This window comes from Thermothielavioides terrestris, chromosome 5, assembly GCF_000226115.1.
Source record: "Thermothielavioides terrestris NRRL 8126 chromosome 5, complete sequence".
Taxonomy (NCBI): domain Eukaryota; kingdom Fungi; phylum Ascomycota; class Sordariomycetes; order Sordariales; family Chaetomiaceae; genus Thermothielavioides; species Thermothielavioides terrestris.
In genome coordinates this window covers 2,168,657-2,185,198 of record NC_016461.1, presented here as the reverse complement: position 1 = coordinate 2,185,198, position 16,542 = coordinate 2,168,657, and the positions used below count along the sequence as shown (strand labels likewise).

General features: G+C 59.1%; 5 protein-coding genes across 5 annotated transcripts; 2 read left to right on the top strand and 3 right to left on the bottom strand.

Annotated features, from left to right (window-relative positions):
* Positions 1-4,775: 4,775 nt before the first annotated feature.
* On the bottom strand, positions 4,776-6,165 carry THITE_2121794 (uncharacterized protein). Its single transcript, XM_003656684.1, has 3 exons — positions 5,723-6,165; positions 5,320-5,656; positions 4,776-5,247 (listed from the first exon to the last, which is right to left on the bottom strand). Exons 1-3 carry the CDS (start codon positions 6,100-6,102, stop codon positions 4,876-4,878), a joined length of 1,089 nt encoding a protein of 362 aa, XP_003656732.1. The 5' UTR covers positions 6,103-6,165; the 3' UTR covers positions 4,776-4,875.
* Positions 6,166-6,284: 119 nt separating this feature from the next.
* Positions 6,285-8,209, top strand: THITE_2121792 (uncharacterized protein). Its single transcript, XM_003656683.1, has 2 exons — positions 6,285-7,542; positions 7,600-8,209. Exons 1-2 carry the CDS (start codon positions 6,623-6,625, stop codon positions 7,886-7,888), a joined length of 1,209 nt encoding a protein of 402 aa, XP_003656731.1. The 5' UTR covers positions 6,285-6,622; the 3' UTR covers positions 7,889-8,209.
* Positions 8,210-10,395: 2,186 nt separating this feature from the next.
* On the bottom strand, positions 10,396-11,559 carry THITE_2121791 (uncharacterized protein). Its single transcript, XM_003656682.1, has 2 exons — positions 10,755-11,559; positions 10,396-10,701 (listed from the first exon to the last, which is right to left on the bottom strand). Exons 1-2 carry the CDS (start codon positions 11,280-11,282, stop codon positions 10,564-10,566), a joined length of 666 nt encoding a protein of 221 aa, XP_003656730.1. The 5' UTR covers positions 11,283-11,559; the 3' UTR covers positions 10,396-10,563.
* On the bottom strand, positions 11,560-12,283 carry THITE_2121789 (uncharacterized protein). The gene has a single exon (XM_003656681.1). It carries the CDS (start codon positions 12,269-12,271, stop codon positions 11,837-11,839), a length of 435 nt encoding a protein of 144 aa, XP_003656729.1. The 5' UTR covers positions 12,272-12,283; the 3' UTR covers positions 11,560-11,836.
* A 1,105-nt stretch (positions 12,284-13,388) lies between these two features.
* On the top strand, positions 13,389-16,519 carry THITE_2121787 (uncharacterized protein). Its single transcript, XM_003656680.1, has 5 exons — positions 13,389-13,625; positions 13,793-14,058; positions 14,607-14,702; positions 14,763-14,839; positions 14,897-16,519. Exons 2-5 carry the CDS (start codon positions 13,942-13,944, stop codon positions 16,185-16,187), a joined length of 1,581 nt encoding a protein of 526 aa, XP_003656728.1. The 5' UTR covers positions 13,389-13,625; positions 13,793-13,941; the 3' UTR covers positions 16,188-16,519.
* The last annotated feature ends 23 nt before the right edge of the window (positions 16,520-16,542 follow it).

Here is a 16,542-nt window from a genome sequence, read left to right as displayed (position 1 = left end):
AACTTGACCAAGTCCTGTGGCCTGATGATATTGTCGATGCGGACGTCGGCGTTGGGGGGGTCGAACTTGCTCTTTTCGGGCCGCTTCATCTCGGGCGGCGTGACGATGCGAAATGGCGTCTCTTCGGTGGCCTCGTATTTGTCCACGACCGAGGGAGTCGGGGACGTGCTGCGAGAGCGGATCTCGTCCTCGGCAATCTTCTCGGCGAGCTTCTTCTCGCGGTAGTACCGGTTGGCCTCCTCCTGCACGGGATCTCTCACCGGCTCGGGATCCCTGCCTCGCTGGGTCTCGCGCGAGCGTGACCGCGAGCGTTGTCGCTCGACCGCCGATATAGCAGCAGCGATGACGGCGGGTTCGGCCGGGATGGTCGAGTGCTTGGTCTCGTCCACAATGGACTGGGCGTCCCGCAGCTCCAGCTCAAAAGAATCGCGCCGACTCAAGCGATGCCCGGTATCCTCGTGCGGCTCAGCTTCGAGGGTTGCCCAAGGAGGCTCGCGTTCGACGGTATGGATGACCGGAGTGATAGACCTCTGCGGCGTGCTGCTGTACCTCGGGGTCTGGAAAGCGTCGTCCGGAACCCGAAACTGGAATGGATCGACGGGCCCCTCCTGCTTGCTGCTCGAAGGGCCGGGGTCGAAGTGCTCTTCGACAGGAGACTTCATGAAAGCATCTTGTTCGGCAAGCCGCTTCTTCTCAAGCTCGATCTGCCTCTGAAGCTCCTCGATCATCCGGCGCGTCTCCTCACGCTTAGCCCGTCTTTCCTCGCGGCTGGGCTTCGGCGGTTTCGCCGCCGCAGGTCCCAGGCTATCCTTCTGCTTCTCTTCAACCCGCGAGGCCGTGTCCTTCTCACCCGAGCGCTCATCCACAACCATCACGACATCTTTGTCCTTGGAGCGACGGCGGTCCTCGCGCTCGCGGCCCTGCCCCTTGTCGTCACGGGCCTGGGCCTCGACCTCGCGCTTCTCCAGACGATCACGATTCTTCTCCGCGTCCCTCGCGACCTGCTGGTCGCGCTCGGCCCGCGCACGGTCTTCCTGCGCGCGGCGCTCCTCCTCCTTGTAGCGGGCCTCGCGCTCCTCGCGCACGCGGCGCTCGTACTTGTCCTGCTCCTCGTCGTCGCGGCGGCGGCGGCGTCGGCGCTCCTCTTCCTCCTCGCGGAGACGGCGGTTCTCCTGCTCGCGGCGCTCACGGGCCTCGCGGTGCAACTGCGCCTCGCGCTCGTAGCGCAGACGCTCCTCACGCACGCGCGCCTCCTTCTCGCGCAGCTCGTCGAGCTCGCGCTGGTGCTTGGGATCGGCCAGGACCGCCGCGCCCGCCGCAGCAATCACTGCCGGCCCAACGGCCGCGGCTGCGATCTCGGCAATGCTCTTGCGGTCGGGGGTGGGGCTGGGCGGTCGGTCATCCACAGCGCGTTTCTCATCTCGGCGGTCGCTACGCCGGTCATAGGCCTGGTCGTAAACCCGGCTACCGCGTCCATCATCGTCGCGCCGGCTGTCCGCGCTCCTTTCCTCCGCCTTCGGCCGAGGCCGGCGGTCCTCATACTCACGACCGGCGTCACGCCTGTCATAGACATGATCGGTTCTTCCTGCAACAGAACCGGCCAGCGCGGCACCCGCAGCAACGCCCACCACAGCAGGCAGCGCCCCAGAGACCACAGGCTCCACAGCACCTCTTCCAACACGATCACGCTCACGATCACGCTCACGCTCACGCTCCCTCCTCGACCGACGCTCGCCGGGACTGCCCTGAAGGATCTCCTGCTGCTGCTGCTGCTGCACCCGCTCGGCGGCAATGCGCTGCTCCTCCAGCACGCGCGGCGACACCGGCACCCTGGGCTTCGGCGCCTGGATCGGAACGGGGTCGGGGCGCGCGTGCACGTACGCCGCTGGGGCGTCCCTGCCCCTGTTGCGGCGCGGGGGCGTCATCGGCGCGGGCGCGGGCGCGGATACAGGCACGCCAGAGGAGGCGCTCGCGACGGCGGCCGCCTCGAAGCGGGACGCGTCGGTGGTCGGGACGGGGTAGACGTCGCGCATGGGCCGGGCCTCGATGGACGCGCTGCTCGGCTGGGGGATCGGGTCGGGCAGCGGCTGGTGCTGGTCGAGGGCCTGGCTGTTGCTGCGCGCGGGGCGCGGGTACTCGCCCGGGCGGAAGCCGCAGGGGGTGTCGACGAAGCCGCGCAGGGAGTTGACGGGGCCGAACAGGGCCGGGTCGACGGCGGAGCTCTTGCGGTTGGGCGGGCGGATGGCTTCGAGCGGGTCGTGCTGGGCGTACGACGGGCTCGTGAGGGGCAGGTCCGGGTCGGAGAACTTGGGCATGGAACCGTAGGCGAGAGCGGAGTCGTCGTCGCTGGGGGAATCCGAGTCAGAATCGGAGGCGGACTCCCAGTCTGAGTCGGAGTCGCTGTCGTGGTGGTCTTCGGGCCTGGAGGAGCCGAGGCCGCGGGAGGCCTGGCCGTGGGAGCCATGGCGGTGGAACTCGGACAAGGCCGCGGCGGCTGCTACCATGCGCGAAGGACGTTTCCTGCCTGCGCGTTCGAGATCCCGGATGTTCTCGGCGCGCGCAAGGTCCGAGAGCTTGCGGCCGAGTGCGATGATCTCCTCGTCCGTCTGGGCCCGGTGCAGCGCAGGGCGGCCATCGGGACCGAACAGCGGGTCGTCCTCCCGCCACGAGTCTTGGGCCGGGCGTTGCTGGCGGGCAGGGTGTGCAGACTGCGCATGTGGTGGGTATTGCGGGTACTGAGGTTGATGGCGCTGGTAGTAGGCTGCCCGCTGCCGCTCGAACGAGGACCGCGACACGTAACCGGGGCCATAGGCCAGATCGCTGTCGACCGACGAGGACGACGAGTTCTTCTTGCGGAAGGAGCGGCGCTTTCTGATCTTCTTGACCGACGACGAGGCGAAGAAGGACCGGATGCCGAAGCGGCCCTTGCGCGAGATGTTGAGCAGCGAGGATGATGTGGACGATGATGAGGACGAGCTCGAGCTAGCGCGGGCGCGGCGCGGCGCGCGGGCCGCCATCATCGGGGCTGGATCAGCGACGGCAGCAGATGCGGCGGCGGCGGCGGCGGCGAGCTGCTCTCTGGAATGCCGGCGCTCGGCGCGTCGCCGTCGCGAGCTCTCCGGGCTCCGGCGACGGGGCTCTCGCATCATGCTTGACCGCTTAAAACAACAACTTCACAATCTCTTCACGGCCCCTGCATTGGTGTCGATTACTTTTAATCTGTGTATTCACGCGGTATGCGACGGGGACTCAATCCGTGTCAAATGCGCCTTCGCGTCGGGCTTCAGTATGTATTGTTGAGGCTGATGTTCTTTCGAGACGGCGGTGTTTGTTGTTTGGTTTCCTCCAGCACGGATTATGTCCCCGAAGCGGGAGGATGGGGTCCCGCTCTCAATCCACGGCTACTTGGTGCGTCGGCAGCTTGTGGTAGGTCAGGTAGTTAACGGAACTCACTTGGTGGTGACCTTCTGTGGCACAGTAACAGCCTGGCAACCATTGCAGGGGTGGTGTCCATCGATGAACAGCCCACCAAGCAACCAACCATTGTTCAGCGTCCAGTGTCCACCCGGGCATGGAGAGCCATCCGAACTGAGCAAAGGCCGCTGGATACCTAAGGTACCTAGGTTGCCCCACCTACACCCCCGGGCCGGTCGTGGTTATAGAGGTCCCGCCAAGACTAATTTCGGAGGTTGCCGCTTACAAGTATTTACAATCGCCACGGGGTAAGCGGGGCCGCGACGACTTAGAGCAACATCGACAATGCACAATCGCGAAGACGCGTAGCAACAACTTTACCAAACCTTAACCAAATCGAAAAAAAAGAAAACGAAGTTAACCCGCACCCTAACCTTGACCCTCACCCTAACCTTAACCCGAATCCTAACCAGCGGGGGGCTGGCGCCGCCCCCCCCACCCCCGGCGAACTAACCCGTAGCTAACCCGTGGCGATAGTGTAAACCCTTTGGCGGTCTTGGCGGGGTATTGACGCTGTAAAAACATTGCCGACAATTGGCCGAAATTAGTCTTGGCGGGACCTCTATAACCTCCAGCCCCGGGCCGAGCCTGGAGGCCAGATTCAGCTGGGATGAGAGCTGCGGCAGCTCAACGCCAGGATGTGATTGGATCGATACAGAGCCACGTCCAGGGTTTCCTGCTTGGTTGCGGGGCTGCCTAACATCGCTCTTCGGGTCCGCAAATCACAGGGTAACGTACATAGTGGACGTCGTGCCTCAAGTTGCACCAGTCAGCACGGGCACACACCGCTTTGCTGCGCGGCTGCCAACGGATCCTATAAGCGCCTTGCTTCTGGTTTGACATTCCGCAACCTGCCCCCAACTGCCGACCTGCCGGATGGCAGGTGCACTCGGCTTGCTCGTCTCCACGTGTCGGCTGGCGACGGGACTGTTTGAGAGATGCCTGAGGCGGCTCGCAAGAACCACTGCCCGGTCAGCGCGGCTCTTGCGGCGGCCATAGGCAATCATCTGCGATTGCTTCTCAGTGGCCTTCCTGCTGTCCCTCAAAGCGGAAACCCCAGGTGCTCAGACACCGCCTGCTGGGCGTTTCTATGCCGTGATCTCACACCCTCGCCTTGCCCGAAGCACCGTCCTCCCCAGCACGGTTGAATCTCAGGCTCAACCAGCAATGGCATAGAATACCAGGAAACCAATGTGCACATGCGAGCGGTCCACCTGCAACACCAGCGAGCACATTCCGTCCCAGGTGCATCCGTCGGGACCAAGCGCCGATGATTGTCACCGTCCTTGCTGGGCCCGCCAACACTAGCCTCAGGCCGTGTGTCTGAGAAAACGGTTCGTGGCCTTAGAATCGCGAACCAAGCTCACTGTCGACCTCGGTCGGAGTTCTTGAACCCCAAGTTCAGCTCGGCTGTGCCGCGTCGTCTAGGGATGTGACACCGCGTCCATCCGGTACCGCCTGATCAGCCAGTTCGTCCATCAACCCGGGAGTGAGCGCCGTCGTGGCATCTCTGGCGTCTTCTCCATGGTCTCTCTCTTTCTCGTCGCCCTTTTCTGGACTTAGGTACGAATCGGGAACTATGAGGGCCAGAAGCCGCGTAGAAAGCGTCCGATAAGGTTTGTACCGAACAATAAGATGTCGGATGGAAAACCCCACTGAAGCGGACGGCACAAGTGTTGGAAAGTCGAACCTATCGAGGAAGGCGGAAGGGATATCGGCAGTGAACACATGAAGTCGCTCTGTGTCTTGGGAGTCGGTCAAGATAACATGGGACTAGCAAGGTGTTAGAGACGAGGCCGCTCTGCCACCAACTACTCGGATCCTAACGATAGCGTGAAAACGTACCCGAAATGTACATCTGCTGGCTCGTTCCCTTCCCTGCCCCTGCGATCTGCGCCGGCCTTGTGCCACCGCGATCAACAGCCCCAGGATGTAAGGGTCGCGCACGCGATCCGGAGGGGTGATAGCCTTATACTGAAGCATGATTAAGGGAACCAACGCTGAGTGAGCGCGCCAAATTCCGACCGCGTCCATGCGAAGGTGGTCAACAAGCTGGCAATCGGTCCAGACGGCGATGGGCAGCGGGCGCGCATCTTCTCTGGTTCTGAGGGAGAAACAGAGTGACGGTCTGCGACCTAGACGGTCGATGGAGCGCTGGCGGTAATAGAAGTCGAAGCCATCACTATGGCAAGAGCACACGTCGATCGTTAGCGACCTTAGTGGTAGCAGGGGAGCGAGATCGACGAACTAAGTTGGAACCAGCGGCCCGTTCTCAAACGCGATAAGATCCTCTAAGCGACTCCTTCGCCATGCCTGAGACCAGGTGGTTGTTGCCAGATTACGGGCCAGCGAAGCAGCTCTGCGGTCACTATAGGGAGGGTTGAGTGGTGCCGCTCGAGGCCTCGGTCGACGAGGCTCGGCGAACGAGCAGTTGAGCAACTCAACATGGCGATTTGTCCATTTTATTGGGTGCACCAGGAGCGTCTCGCGGCAATGGAGGCGGAGTATCTGATGCAATGAGAGCGGGCGTGACGAAGGGGAATCAGAGGACGACGCAGGTGATGGCGATGGCGATGGCGAGGGCGATGGCGCTGGCGAGGGCGATGGCGCTGGCACTGCTGATTCCATGGTGCCCGAATAAATGTGTTCGGTGGTCGAATTGAAGACGCGCTGCGGAGGCTTGTTGTACTAGTGGAGTAGCAATGCCTGGCGCTTGTCTGAAAGTGGTTAGGTACCTAGGTACCAGGTAGCTTGATACCGTGCAGCGATCATCCGATATACACTGTATTCGTAACTCCTCGTCTCGATCATGGACAACCGCCACAGAAGGCCGTCTTGCCGCGCGCTTCGTTGCCATCACAACCCATCACAACGGATTGGGACGTCCTTGACCAATGCATGTTGTCGAACCGCCTGCTGCCTGAGACGACATGGCGACATGGCGCCTGTTTCCCACTCCTCCCTCACCTCTCCGGGTAACTGCCTGCGATCGGTGCCAGCCTGGTCGTCTGCCCTCGGGGTATAAGACCATGTCCACGCCAGAGAGCACTCTGCGCTCGTTGCTGGTCCGTTCTTTGACAGTTTCTGAAGCCCATGTTAGCATTCATCCTCACTGCTTTACCTTGCCCTCCCCCGTCTGGTCGCAACAATGGCACCCTACTATGACACTGTTCGAAACCCGAGTACCCTCAGGCAGAGGGCGATCTCTGAGAAAGCGCTTCGGAGCCTCAGTTCTCTCCGCAATGCGAAGCCGGACAAGTCTCCGGACCCCGTCAGCCTCTGGGGCCGCGAACATCTTTTCGCTCTTCGAGTGGTTTGCGAGAAACAGCCGGCGACTGGGGACCTGAGCATCTTAACGCCTCATCTTCCGCCGAGGGGCGCGCCATTGCCCCCTTGCATCCAGGCTCTCATTGACGGGCCAAACCAAAACAACTCGACTCTCTCTCAGATGTCGGAGCCTGAGATAGTCCGATCCTATAGCCCAGATAGCCTCGGGAGCGTCTGGGCGGCGTTTGGTGCTCTTCTCCGGGATAAGAACGGGCCCGGCGGTAGTGGTGGCTCGAGCGACCGACCATCCCGGAGCACAGAGCCAATCCAGCGGTTCGGTGACTATGTCCCCTCGGACAGCTTTCAGATTGGCAGCTCTCCTCCCGATGATCGTCCGCCCTCGTCAAACTCGTCCGGGAGCATTGGATACACTGAGAACTCGCAGACGCCTTCCGTCGAGGACCTCACGGTTCGCATGGCGAACTGCTTCATCCGGCTTGTGTTGAACTACGGCCAGGTGCTGAGCAGCCCAATTTTCGAATTCCGCGACGAGAGACTGACAGTGAGCCATGTCTTGGCCGCGAGTCCGAGGAGCGCCATTCAGGCCGTTGACGATGGCGGTGTAAGGATGTTTCATCCCCGCGGAAAGGACGTGCAAGTGGCGATGTTGGAGGCGAAGCGGTGCTTTCAGGCCATCGATGATGGAAAGCCAGTCGTCTCAGATGGGTTGTTGGCTCAGATGGTTGGACAGGCCGTTGTGTCGCTCCTCGACGAAGAACAGGAGACCGTCTCGAGATCCAAGTAAGACACAGCTGTCACTTGATGCTTGGATCATCGCTTGTTAACATGTCTGTCTAGTGTCATAACCATCCATGCCACGAGACACTACGTGAAGTTCTTCCACTTCCAAGCCTCACCTTCCTACTTGCAGAGGGTCGCGTCGCTCTCGCCAGAGGACACCGCCGGCCCGTGTCTCTCCGTCAAGTCGTCCGAATGGTTCGACTTGGGCACCAAGAAGGGCAGAGAAATGACTGTACGCCATCTCCTTGCTCTGGTGAAATGGGCTCGCTCCGTCGCGACGGAAGAGGATGAAGCGGGGGAGGAAGAGGAAGAGTTCGAGGATGACGAAGAGATGGAGGAAGACTAAGGGACAGAGGCCGAGGAAGAAATGGAGGACGAGGAAGAGGTGGAGGGATGAGGATATGGAGGATGAGGAGGTCAGCGAAGAAGGGTACCACAAGTGTCCGCTCGACGTGTTGGGAACGGTGCCTTAGGTGTCCGGCAGAAGATCGGGATTCTAGAGCAGGAATACAGAACCTACCTACCTACCTACCTACCTGACCAACTCTACTGTGTATATACTACTGGGGTTGAACTTGGGCGGTAAAGGTCGCGGTTGCTGCATGTGACGCCCTTGTTTACCGTGCCGAGTTCGGATGGATGCGTGGCACATAAATTTCTGCCCGCCAGACTCTGCTGACTGCGCAGGAGACGATGGCCACCTGTCTAGACAAGACATGTCCAGATTTCTCATGCTTTTCCTATCTCTTTTAACACCGTCTGTCGGCTTCTAACATTGGCACAATCTTTTGCGCTTTGGTTCACCCTTCTCTTTTCTTTTCTTTTCTTCTCTTCTCTTCTCTTTTCTTTTTCTTTTTCTTTTCTTTTCTTTTGTTTTTCTTTTCTTTTGTTTTTCTTTTCTTTTATTTCTCTTTTCTCTTGTTTTCCTTTTCTCTTGTTTTTCTTTTCTTTTCTTTTTCTTTTCTTTTCGTTTTCTTTTCTTTTTATTTTTCTTTTTCTTTTCTTTTTCTTTTCTTTTTCTTTTCTTTTTCTTTTCTTTTTCTTTTCTTTTTCTTTTCTTTTTCTTTTCTTTTTCTTTTCTTTTTCTTTTCTTTTTCTTTTCTTTTTCTTTTTAGCCGCCCTGTTTATAGTACGATGGATGCCTAGGTAGCTCCAAGGTGCTCCGTGGTTTACCCCAAGCTTTGGACCTTATAACATCTGAGAAAGTATACAATGACTGAAGCGCGTTTCCGAAGACTCGAGGCATCTAGAACGTGTACATATTGGAAATATAAACAAAGGCGCTCGGTGGAGTCTGTGGGGGGTCACTCGTCATTTCCAGGCCTGCGTTAGAGCATGAGGTGAGTTCAAATATACCATGATTATGGGACTTTGCTAAACTTTGGAGCCCAATGACCTGAGCAAAGAAAGATCCTGGACATGGTGGCTGATAGATATCTCACCTGCTTCTCGAAAGTAGCCCCTGAAATCGACCACAGCACAAACCAACCCTAACCCTCTTGGCGCCGTGTCTCGTGAGAGTGACACAAGACTGACCTGACGTCTTCAACCTAAACTGTCGCCGACAAACGCTCCGTCGACCTCACTCATCGAGAGTTTTTCCAGGTTCTGACTGCCACCATCGCTTACTTCAGTTTCAGTCTCCCTGGACAGCGCTGAGGCCAGTTAGCAATTATGGACCTTGCACATTATTAGAGTTCGAGCTCGCCCAACGCTTCCGGACTGGCGATTTTCGTCACAGCCCACTTAGAGCGCCTCCATCCCACAACCACATCCCCCGCTCGTCCATTCTCAACCCACCCTCCACCCCGCGCAAAGTCCACTCCCAGACGCCCAGCCTCTCAAAAAACAAGAGACCGAAAAAAAAAAAAAAAAAAGAAAAAAAGAAAAAAAAAAGATGTCCACCCCCCCACCCAAGCTAACCACCACCTCCCGCGTCCGCGCCCTCGCCCCGGACCCGCCAGCAACGGTGCAGATCCGCAACCTGGCGACCGTGCTGCAGCGCGCGGGCCGCGACGCGTGGGGCCGCGCGGGCAAGGCGCAGCCGGCGCGGCTGTCGGCCGAGGTCGCCTTCGCGGCGGGGTTCGCGGCGGCCGCGGCGGGCGACGCGCTCGGCGCCGGCGACACGGTGCACTACGGCGTGCTGAGCAAGGCGGTGCTGGCGTGCGTCGCGCGGTTTGAGGCGCAGCAGCGGCAGCAGCAGCAGCAGCAGCAGCAGCAGCGTGGGGAGGGTGAGGTTATCTTGGCTGGAGGGGAAGGGCAAGAAGAAGGGCTGGGGCAGGCGCGGGAGGGGACGGTGAGGGAGCTGCTGCAGGCGCTGTGGGCGGAGCTGACTGGGTTGGGGCTGGACGGGGGAGAGCCACGGAAGGAGGCGTTCCTGGATCTGGGCAAGGTGCGGCTGCTGTCGGTTGCGGTGGCGCTGCCGAAGGCGTCGCTTCTGGGCGAGGGGGTGAGCCTAACGGCGAGCGCTGTGTTTGAGGAAGGGACCGGGAGGATGGAGGCGAGAGCGGTGGCGTTGGAGATCAGCAGGCTGAGGGTGCCGACGCTGGTCGGGGTCAATGCGAACGAGCGGCTGGCGAAGCAATTCGTTCTGACGACCGTCACGATTGATGGGTTCGACGGGGCAGAGGACGCTTACACCGAGATAGAGGCTGTTGTGGTCAAGGTGAGTGTCACGAATTCATGATCTATTTGTTGAGGGTGCAGGATTGACAACAGCAGGCTCAGGAAGAGTCTTCTTTCCAGACTCTCGAGGCGCTTGGTGCCCATCTAGCAGAGCGTGTTTTGACAAGCCGCCCAAGCCGAGAAAGCTGGCAGGTCTGCATCCGGATGGAGAAGCCCACGGCGGTGCCTTTGGCGGATTGTCCTATCGTAGAAGTCAGGGCGACCGCAGAGTCTCTCAGACGGGAGAAGGCGGCAGCAGAGCCTAAAGTCTGGCACTGAGGGAATCAAGGTCTATTTCAGCGTCCAGCGTCGCTTCAAGCTGCCCGCCCCCTCTTCCCCGAGCATCACCACTCTGATTCACTCTTTCTCGCACAACGGAACGTCGCCTTTCGTAATTTCGTTGACAAACTCGGGGTCCGGGTCAAAGAGCATTACGTGGAAGTGCTCGACCGCCTTTACGGATTTGAGGGAGGCCCAGTTCTTGAACCAGATGACCTACTTGTCAGTCAGCACCGCGGGCCCAGGCACCGGAGCGAACCACGACCAACATGATCCGAGGGCATCTTGGAGAAAACCTTGCGGACATAGGCGTCGATCTCGGCCCGTGCCCTGTCCGTCAAATCCCCGGTGGCCGGGTCTTCCTCGAGCGCGAACTTGGTCCAAACGACCAGGTGCACTATGCGCTTGTCGATTCCGTACGGCCAGTCATTCCTTAGCACCTTGATGTCGTCGTCAAACTCGAAAGGCCGGCCCCTCGGCGTGATTGGCGGCGTCCACCGCAACCTTTGGGTTAGGATGAAGTTCATGACACTGCCATAGTCCTGCCTGAGCTTCCAGGTGAAGGCCAGATAGCGGCGGAGATCAGACGGCACCCTCTGGAAGAGATCGAGCCGGTTCTGCGCCACCTTTTGCCGCACCACGGCCCACGAGTCGACCTCGTACTCGCTGTCCGGCGTGCTAATAATGCCGCGGTCCTTTTCCGTGAGGTCGCGGAGAAACTCGGGGCATTCGGCCGTCCTTAGGTGTGCCGGAACGTTCACCTGCCAGTAGGGCAGGTCTTCACCGGCGCTGCCCATGTATTTCCTGGGGTGCGCGGCGGGAAGATAACGATTCACGGTGAAGGCGTCGCTCCTGCACGGGATCCCAAGTTCTTGGTGGAGACCGCGACTGTACAGGAGAATTTCGAGGGCTCGGGTGTCCGTTTGCAGGTGCAGGCACAGTTCCGAGTCAAGACATGCGTTGGCTTCAGCAATGCAATGCGAAGCTCAGCGTAGGAATAGCTGCCGATGGGCGCGGAAGCCGAGCCGCTGGGAGCAGGCTCACCGACCCAGTTCATCCGAGTGATGGCACTGGTTGTCGAATGGTTCTCGGCCAGGTGGGGCCGAGACGGGCGGCTCCTCAGGGGAGACGCCGCCACACCGGAAATTGGCGCCCTGGCGAGGGGACCCCGGCGCTCTCCGGCATTGCTCTGTTTGCCAATAATCAGCCAACTTAGCCGCACTGCTTACCATGTACCTCAGGAAGGTATGAAAGGAGAAGGAGTTGACACGTTCCTCAGCTCTGTTAGTCAAGCAATCCTTTGCCCTTTGGCTGCTGCCCGGTCGAGCTGTTCTGTCTCGCATTACCAGGGCTAGCGCAGCCAGCTTTTACAGCTGGACACTACGTGTACGTAACCTCTGCCAAATGCTCTTGCCAGGAACGCAATGGAGCCAGGATAGAACGTGGGTGCGTCTGCAGGCGCGTTCCAGCCCAGGACCAGCTGTGACCGTGGAATTGCGAGGGGAAAGTCGTTTTGGCGTGGGAGAACGGCTTGGGCGGTTGTGATAGCGGACGGTGGTGTCCCGGGAACTGCCGAGAGTTCCCGTTTGATACCGGGACGCGCAACGAGAGTGAGATGTTGCGTGTACGGGCGTACACAGTATCCGTACTTGCACGGGACAGTTACAGGAGGGATCGTCTTGATGTTCGACCCGACATCCTCAACGCGGACAGACAAAACACCTCCCCTGCCGTCCCCACGTGGGTCACCTCGCTGAACTGGACGGTCCGGGATCGCGGCTGCCATGCAGAGTCTCGGCGGGCCCATCGGGCGGCTGTGCTGTTCGCAATCTTTCGTTTCCCCCGAAGAGGTGCTCTCACAATCAAACAAGGACACGACGGTGGGCCTCGGCAAGAGGAAAGAAAGCCCGGAACACGGTGGCAAGCTGCAAGCTGCACGCTGCGATATTTTTTTTTTCGAAACATCCAATATTGACGCGAGGTTATACTCCGTCCTGCCGCTCTCGCATTATCAGTCCTTCAAACTGAGCCTCGCTCTTTCCTGCGCTTTTAACTCAGGTAGGTAACTTTGCCTAGGTTGGTTATTAACACGCCCTCGTTGAGCCGGGTTGGACCCCCGAGCCTCGAGGTGGCCCTCCTTATCGCTGGCAACCTGAACGCAAAAGCACCTCTTCCATTGCGAACTACACTATTGGGGCGCCTCGCCTCCCAAACGAGACACGGTCCAATTTCCCGGTAGATGGATGGTGGACCTTGGGTGATGAGAGGAGCTCATCGACTGCTTCTAGTTCCCGTTGGGCTGGATGCATTATTATTAGCCTCTCGGCTGCCGCAAGACAGGGGGTCCTCCAGGCTCTGTGCCAACCTGGAAGCTTGGAGGGGAGGTGGGGAGGCGGCCAAAGTCTGTTAGCGTCGAAGGTAACGTTACTGTATATGTGTACAACCAACCGCGGGCGACCATACGGTAAGTGAATGCCCCAAGGTCACACAGGGCGGCAAACTTGAACAGACCGACTCCTTCAACAGTCGTCGTTCAAAAATCTGAGTCAAGACGCGGAGAACATGCCACTTGGACCGCCTGTTTCTGGAAGGACGCGAAGAAAAAAAATCTTCTTGTGCTGCTGGCCTGGAGAGGCACTCACCAGGCGAGGGTTGCAATCGGTCAAACTCTCGTTTCGCCACTGGGCATGCAAACGGGCAATTCCCGTTTGTATGGGGCTGGAAGGCAACAACCAAGCAAAGTGCTATCATAGTCGAGACGTATTTGTGCTTCGCATTGATTCGTGCCGCACAAGGTGGCTAGCGCTGTTTCGAGCTCGAATCCTGGTATCACAGAGAGGAACGGCTACACGGGTAGTTACCTGAGTTACAGTGCTCCATCCGCGTAAGGGAACTTCCAATTATGTACCTCATTCCCTAACAGGTCCGTCCATGGAAGCTCTGGCGATCGATGTGGAATAAAAGCATCCCCAGTCCCAAGGTTCCATGAGCCTCAGACCGCCTCTCTCGCTCTCATCACCGTCGTGCCTTCCTCCTTGCTGTTCAATCTTTTGCTCCCAAGCTGCAGCTGTGTCCTCTGGACATTCCTGGCAGACGAGCACCACAGCACACTCTTGCACCACCTTGAGGCAGCGCACATTGTGAGTACCGCCGAGCTCTCTTGAGCTTCCCCTCCAAAACAAGAGCCCCGCACCTGGAGCTCCGCCAAGTCACCGCTGCATGCGCAGTTCCATCGCAGGCAGGACGGTGATCCAAGGTTTCGCAGCAGCCGTCATTACGTCAATCGGCTAATTCGTCCTGCCCAAAGCTCCCTCCCGCTTCACCCTCGCCATCAGGAATTCCCCTCAGCGCGGCACAAACGAGCCTCGAGTTCTCGTTCCAACCTACGCCTACCCTTCTTCTCCGTTCATTTGCCCCGCCGCCTCGACAGCGAAGCCTTCAGAACCCATAGCAGAAATGGCGGCACAAGCGTTCAAGAGTGCGCTCCCGTCGCACCTGAAGCCCAACAACAACAACAATGGCGACGAGGCCGAGTTCGCCAAGAGGCACCATGGCAAGACAAGATCCCACATGGTGAGTGCTTGCACATTCGAGTCTCGCGCCTGGCCGGTCTCTTGGCGGATGCCCATTTGCACATTCCATTGGCACCGACCCATTTGAGCAACGAAGGGATTTGCAAAAAGAGAGGTGGTGGCTAGCCCGGGTGCGGCACGGGCGATGCGGTTGAACATTGCCTGTCCATCACGGAGGCACCGTTCTCGGTTGGGGGAGGAGGGCGTCCGAAGACATCCCTCGAGGGTGTTGCATCCTGAAGGCGTTGTGGTGATCGGCCAACGGGCCGATACGGGAATTACCCGAGCTCGCAAAACGCTCGAAAGCTGCCACTCGTTCGGTCTGCCCTTGGACGTTCTACGCCGCGGCGGCCTTGTTATGCTACTTTGAGCGAACCGCTCTTTCGACGGTTTCGAAATCAAAGATGGCAAACGACGGGAAGGACGGCCCTGAGGGGTCTGTGATCGGGGTCGATGTTGTTTTCGCACCTTTCTTTTCTCCTTCCTTTGCTTCCCTTTCCACTGCAACTTCGGAGGTGATGACGTCAGGCTAACCGCCAATTCTCCCAGGCGTTCGAGAACACGTCCACCAACATCGCGGCCGCCCAGATGCGCAATGCGCTCACGAACCTCGCCGAGACAGTGAAGGACCCCGAGCAGAAGAAGGCAAGTTGGGTCCCCTCGAAACTGGACGGGTGATAGGTGGGTTTCTAACGACTGGGACAGCTGTTCGAGACGGAGATGGACAACTTCTTCTCGCTCTTCCGCCGGTATCTGAACGACAAGGCGAAGGGAAACGAAGTGTAGGTGCTGCGTGCACAGCCCAGTGCTCATCGCGTGGCTGACAGAGGCATGTGCAGTTCGTGGGACCGCATTGCGCCCCCTGCTGAGGGCCAAGTCGTCGACTACGAGGATCTGCCGAACTCCGAGTCGGCCAGCTTCCTCAACAAGCTGGCCGTGCTGAAGCTGAACGGCGGTCTGGGCACGTCGATGGGTTGCGTCGGCCCCAAGTCGGTCATCGAGGTCCGCGATGGCATGTCGTTCCTCGACATGTCGGTCCGCCAGGTCGAGTATCTCAACCGCACATACGGATCCAACGTGCCCATCGTGCTCATGAACTCGTTCAACACCGACGAGGATACCGCGGCCATCATCAAGAAGTACGAGGGTCATAACGTGGACATCCTCACCTTCAACCAGTCCCGGTATCCCAGGATCTACAAGGACTCGCTTCTCCCCGTGCCCAAGTCGTTCGACTCGCCCCTCCACGACTGGTACCCGCCAGGACACGGTGACGTGTTCGAGTCCCTGTACAACTCGGGCATCCTCGACAAGCTCCTCGCTCGGGGCATCGAGATCATCTTCCTCTCCAATGCCGATAATCTCGGTGCCGTCGTGGACCTGCGCATCCTGCAGCACATGGTGGAGAGCGAGGCCGAGTACATCATGGAGCTGACCAACAAGACAAAGGCCGACGTCAAGGGCGGCACCATCATCGACTACGAGGGCAGCGTGCGCCTGCTCGAGATTGCGCAGGTGCCCAAGGAGCACGTCAACGAGTTCAAGTCGATCAAGAAGTTCAAGTACTTCAACACGAACAACATCTGGATGAACCTGAAGGCCATCAAGCGCGTCGTGGAGAACGACGAGCTCGAGATGGAGATCATCCCCAACGGCAAGACCATCCCCGGCGACAAGAAGGGCGAGTCGGACATCAGCATCCTGCAGCTCGAGACGGCCGTCGGCGCCGCCATCAAGCACTTCAGAAACGCGCACGGCGTCAATGTCCCGCGCCGCCGCTTCCTACCCGTCAAGACGTGCTCGGACCTGATGCTCGTCAAGTCGGATCTGTACACTGTTAAGCACGGCCAGCTGCAGATGAGCGCCAACCGCTTCGGCGATGCGCCCCTGATCAAGCTCGGCAGCGACTTCAAGAAGGTCTCGGACTTCCAGAAGCGCATCCCCAGCATCCCCAAGATCATCGAGCTCGACCACCTGACCATCACGGGCGCCGTCAACCTCGGCCGCGGCGTCACTCTCAAGGGCACCGTCATCATCGTCGCCACCGAGGGCCAGACCATCGACATCCCGCCGGGATCCATCCTCGAGAACGTGGTGGTCCAGGGCAGCTTGCGCTTGCTTGAGCATTAGAGAAGGGCGACTGCGCCGATTTGGCGGAGCGAGGGCGGAGCGGGCTATTTTTCGTCGTGTCCATGTAGATCTTGTTTGCCTCTGTTGATTGCACTGCTGCCTCCATCGATTATAATATAGCGAAATCTTTGTTGCATATGGTTGCTCTTCCATGAAAGAAAAGATCAGGAGGGGCCGCCTGTCGTAGATGTGCCGCTGTATTCGAGGCAATCTGACAGTTAACTGAGTTGGAATCACTCGCTGCTTTGTATTGAGTTGCTTCTTCTTACGCTTCCATCGATTTCTGGCCTGCAGTAGTCTCGCCGACGGCGAGGACAGCGTCGTCCACGCCGGGCCTGGCGGTAGGCGGTAGGGC

What these genes read in the sequence shown, in the direction of transcription:
- THITE_2121794 (XM_003656684.1), bottom strand. Translation starts at nt 6,102, where the DNA reads ATGGAATCAGCAGTGCCAGCGCCATCGCCCTCGCCAGCGCCATCGCCC. An exon ending in GGGCCGCTGGTTCCAACTTA is followed by an intron (nt 5,657 to 5,722) that starts GTTCGTCGATCT and finishes CTCTTGCCATAG; the next exon opens with TGATGGCTTCGACTTCTATT. An exon ending in CCAGCAGATGTACATTTCGG is followed by an intron (nt 5,248 to 5,319) that starts GTACGTTTTCAC and finishes ACACCTTGCTAG; the next exon opens with TCCCATGTTATCTTGACCGA.
- THITE_2121792 (XM_003656683.1), top strand. Translation starts at nt 6,623, where the DNA reads ATGGCACCCTACTATGACACTGTTCGAAACCCGAGTACCCTCAGGCAG. An exon ending in GAGACCGTCTCGAGATCCAA is followed by an intron (nt 7,543 to 7,599) that starts GTAAGACACAGC and finishes ATGTCTGTCTAG; the next exon opens with TGTCATAACCATCCATGCCA.
- THITE_2121791 (XM_003656682.1), bottom strand. Translation starts at nt 11,282, where the DNA reads ATGGGCAGCGCCGGTGAAGACCTGCCCTACTGGCAGGTGAACGTTCCG. An exon ending in CCAAGATGCCCTCGGATCAT is followed by an intron (nt 10,702 to 10,754) that starts GTTGGTCGTGGT and finishes ACTGACAAGTAG; the next exon opens with GTCATCTGGTTCAAGAACTG.
- THITE_2121789 (XM_003656681.1), bottom strand. Translation starts at nt 12,271, where the DNA reads ATGGCAGCCGCGATCCCGGACCGTCCAGTTCAGCGAGGTGACCCACGT.
- THITE_2121787 (XM_003656680.1), top strand. Translation starts at nt 13,942, where the DNA reads ATGGCGGCACAAGCGTTCAAGAGTGCGCTCCCGTCGCACCTGAAGCCC. An exon ending in AGGACCCCGAGCAGAAGAAG is followed by an intron (nt 14,703 to 14,762) that starts GCAAGTTGGGTC and finishes CGACTGGGACAG; the next exon opens with CTGTTCGAGACGGAGATGGA. An exon ending in AAGGCGAAGGGAAACGAAGT is followed by an intron (nt 14,840 to 14,896) that starts GTAGGTGCTGCG and finishes AGGCATGTGCAG; the next exon opens with TTCGTGGGACCGCATTGCGC.